Below are 2,896 nucleotides of genomic sequence, written 5' to 3'. Positions count from 1 at the left end.
TGTTACAATCAACAAACCTTGATCTTAAATGGCCAAACTCTATTGACATTCCTAATTTATTACTTTGCTTCTACTAGTACTAATAATAATAATAATCCTTTCTACAAAAAAAGGTCTGAAATATTAGGGGACAGGACTAGTTGATTTCATTGATCCCAGTGTTACTTAATTTATAAATTTTGAAAAGTCGAAAGGTAAAGTCAACCTTGGTGGCATTTGAACCCAGAATGTAAAGACAGACGAAATGCCACTAAGCATTTTGCCCGGTGCAGTAACAATTCTGCCAGCTTGCTACCTTCACTGCTACTACTACTACTACTACTACTAGGACACCCTAGGCATAACACTAACATTAACTTCTAGCTTGTCTCTTGAGGTTTCTGAGGGAATAATTGAAAAATTTTTATTCTATTTTTACATTCTTGTATTCATTTCACATCTTTTATTTATTCATCCCTATTTTTCTTTTTTCCATTTTCCCCCCGCTTTATTTATATGAGATGTAAGAACAATTTTTTTTAATTAGATCTTTTATATAACTGGATCCCATTTCGAAAAGATATCAATTATTCTTGTCTAAAAAGAAATGCCAAATTTCTGACAGAATAAAATAATATAATGATCGATAATTCACTTTTTATGTATCTTAATATAACTAAATTTGTGGTGTTTAAAATCTATAAAGCATCCAGTTTAACCTCTCTTTATGTCAACATGAAGTGGAGGTGCGTGGCTTAGTGGTTAGGGTGTTGGACTCAAGATTGTAAGATTGTAGTTTCAATTCCTGGACCAGGCAACATGTTGTGTCCTTGAGCAAAACACTTCATTTCACATTGATCCAGTCCACTCAGCTGGCGAAAATGAATATTCCTGCAATGGACCAGTGTCCCATCCACGTGGGGAATTTATACACCAGGAAACCGGCCTTTATGAGTTGGCAGGACTCAATAAGGTAACCTTTGCCTTTTACCTTTTAACATGAAGTTGGCGAGATTCCAAAATTCATACTTATACATTAAGGTTTTGTAGAAGAGTTTTTCTTCCTTTTTCTTGTAAACACTTCATACTTCTAAGAGTACTTCAAGGTGGCTAGACACCTGGTTATCTGAACCAACTGACTTCAGTAGGTCTTGGATGCTAAACATACTGAAGTGATTTCTAGCTCCTTTCCCATTCCATGTCCATATAAGGACTTGTATGTGATATTTCAAAGTAGCATCAGTTATACATTGCTTCTAACTATGGAGTACTTATTCACAGGACTGAACTATTGCAGGGTCAATTGTTGCCGGAACCCATGAAAGTTCAGTCTTTCACACCCCCTCCCTGGACTAAGTGCAGTATTGAGATAAAATATTGACCTTTCAGATTATATTTCATAACATTTTGTAACTTATTTTTTAACATGTTGATTTTATTTCTGTTTTACTCTTATATTTCAGGGTTATGAAACTGATGAAGCTGAAGACGAAGGAGAAAGTGAATCAAAGCCTCTTCTAGCATCAGAAGTGGCAAATTCTAAGGATAACGACAGTAAAGAGAGCAACGTTGCACCTGTGCAGTTTGGAAACTCGTTAGCATTTGAGAATTTCCCCAATAATAATAATGCCAATACTACAGAAGAAAATGTCAATGAGGACCTAGCTGAGATGGCTTCTGAAGATGCTACAAGCCTAAACCAAATTCCAGTATCAAATGCCAATATTGCATCACCGGATATAGCCTGGTTAGAACAAGCAGTCGAAGACTCTACTCTGGGTTCAGTAACTGCTGGACTCACCCAGTCTGACTCAAGCCTATCTTCTAGTAATAAGTTCTACTCTTATGGCACTGGTCAGTTAGAGTATGTATCCCCTTATCAAGGGCCAAGTGGGGAGTATGCAAGTAGCAGTTCTATAAGCTCACCTTCTTCAGAAAAAGGTCCACATGTTCTCTATCAGCCTATTCTACCAGGAAAGACGAATGATGGGTCAAGCAGTGTTTCACCTGCTTTCAGAGACAACATTGATGATAACGTTCTCGATAACGAACAGGAGATCATAAATTTGCACCCGTCTCTGTTGGACAGTAACATCGACCAAACAATAGTGACTGACACCGAGATCTTCATTGACAATCTCGCAGACAATGAAGATTTGTGTACGGACAATAACAATCCGACAGATAACTTCAATGACCTGCCTTGTAATATGATTATCTCTTCTGAACAAGACAGCCGGAAAGAGAACTCAGACTCTTGTGTTGTAATGGATATTGAGGGTAACTACACACATCCAACGAACGACTTCATTAGCTGCAATGTTTCACCAGCAGCAAAAATTAACACCGAAAACCAACCCCAGATAGACACTGAAGACGAAAACCCTTGTGAACATACCACCTCTTCACTACCTCCTTCCCCAACTTCTTCCACAAGATCGACGCCCGGCATTATGGGAACTTTACCTCCTATGGCAACTGGAGAATCTGAAATGCTTTAATCTCACTTCATTTCCATGTTAATATCTTGTGAAGAGATTGACCAATAATCAATACGTTCTCATCTCCCCTCCTCTCTTATCTAACTTATGTGTGAGCATGTCTATGTGTGTGTGTGTATGTATGCGCGTGTGTTATACCTCTCTACAAAATGACTAGAATAATAAAACATAGGTTATGACATGTACATAAATGCATTGCTATAAACTTACAAGATTGTTAAGACACCCAGTATTTGGTAGCTTTCCAAACATAAGCACCACATTACCAAAATTATATGCATAAATTATTTAAAATTACAAATCATATATTGGAGAATAAAAGAATACATTATTTTAATTTTAGAAACTATTTCAGTATTCATACACATATATATATATATGTATATATATATATATATATATATATATATATATAT

At 36.3% G+C, this 2,896-nt stretch overlaps 1 protein-coding gene across 2 annotated transcripts in view; it reads left to right on the top strand.

The window, feature by feature from the left end:
• LOC106874489 (uncharacterized) overlaps nucleotides 1-2,850 on the top strand; it is a 384,280-nt gene extending 381,430 nt beyond the window's left edge. For both annotated transcript variants that reach the window (XM_014922234.2, XM_014922232.2), the window contains one exon: nucleotides 1,443-2,850. In XM_014922234.2, the coding sequence (XP_014777720.1) occupies nucleotides 1,443-2,480 (1,038 nt within the window). In that variant the 3' untranslated portion in view covers nucleotides 2,481-2,850. The remainder of the gene's footprint in view (nucleotides 1-1,442) is intronic.
• Nucleotides 2,851-2,896: the final 46 nt, after the last annotated feature.

Source organism: Octopus bimaculoides, chromosome 12 (genome assembly GCF_001194135.2).
Source record: "Octopus bimaculoides isolate UCB-OBI-ISO-001 chromosome 12, ASM119413v2, whole genome shotgun sequence".
Lineage (NCBI taxonomy): Eukaryota > Metazoa > Mollusca > Cephalopoda > Octopoda > Octopodidae > Octopus > Octopus bimaculoides.
The sequence above is the reverse complement of the archived record's forward strand: the minus strand, read 5'-3'. Positions and strand labels throughout refer to the sequence as shown.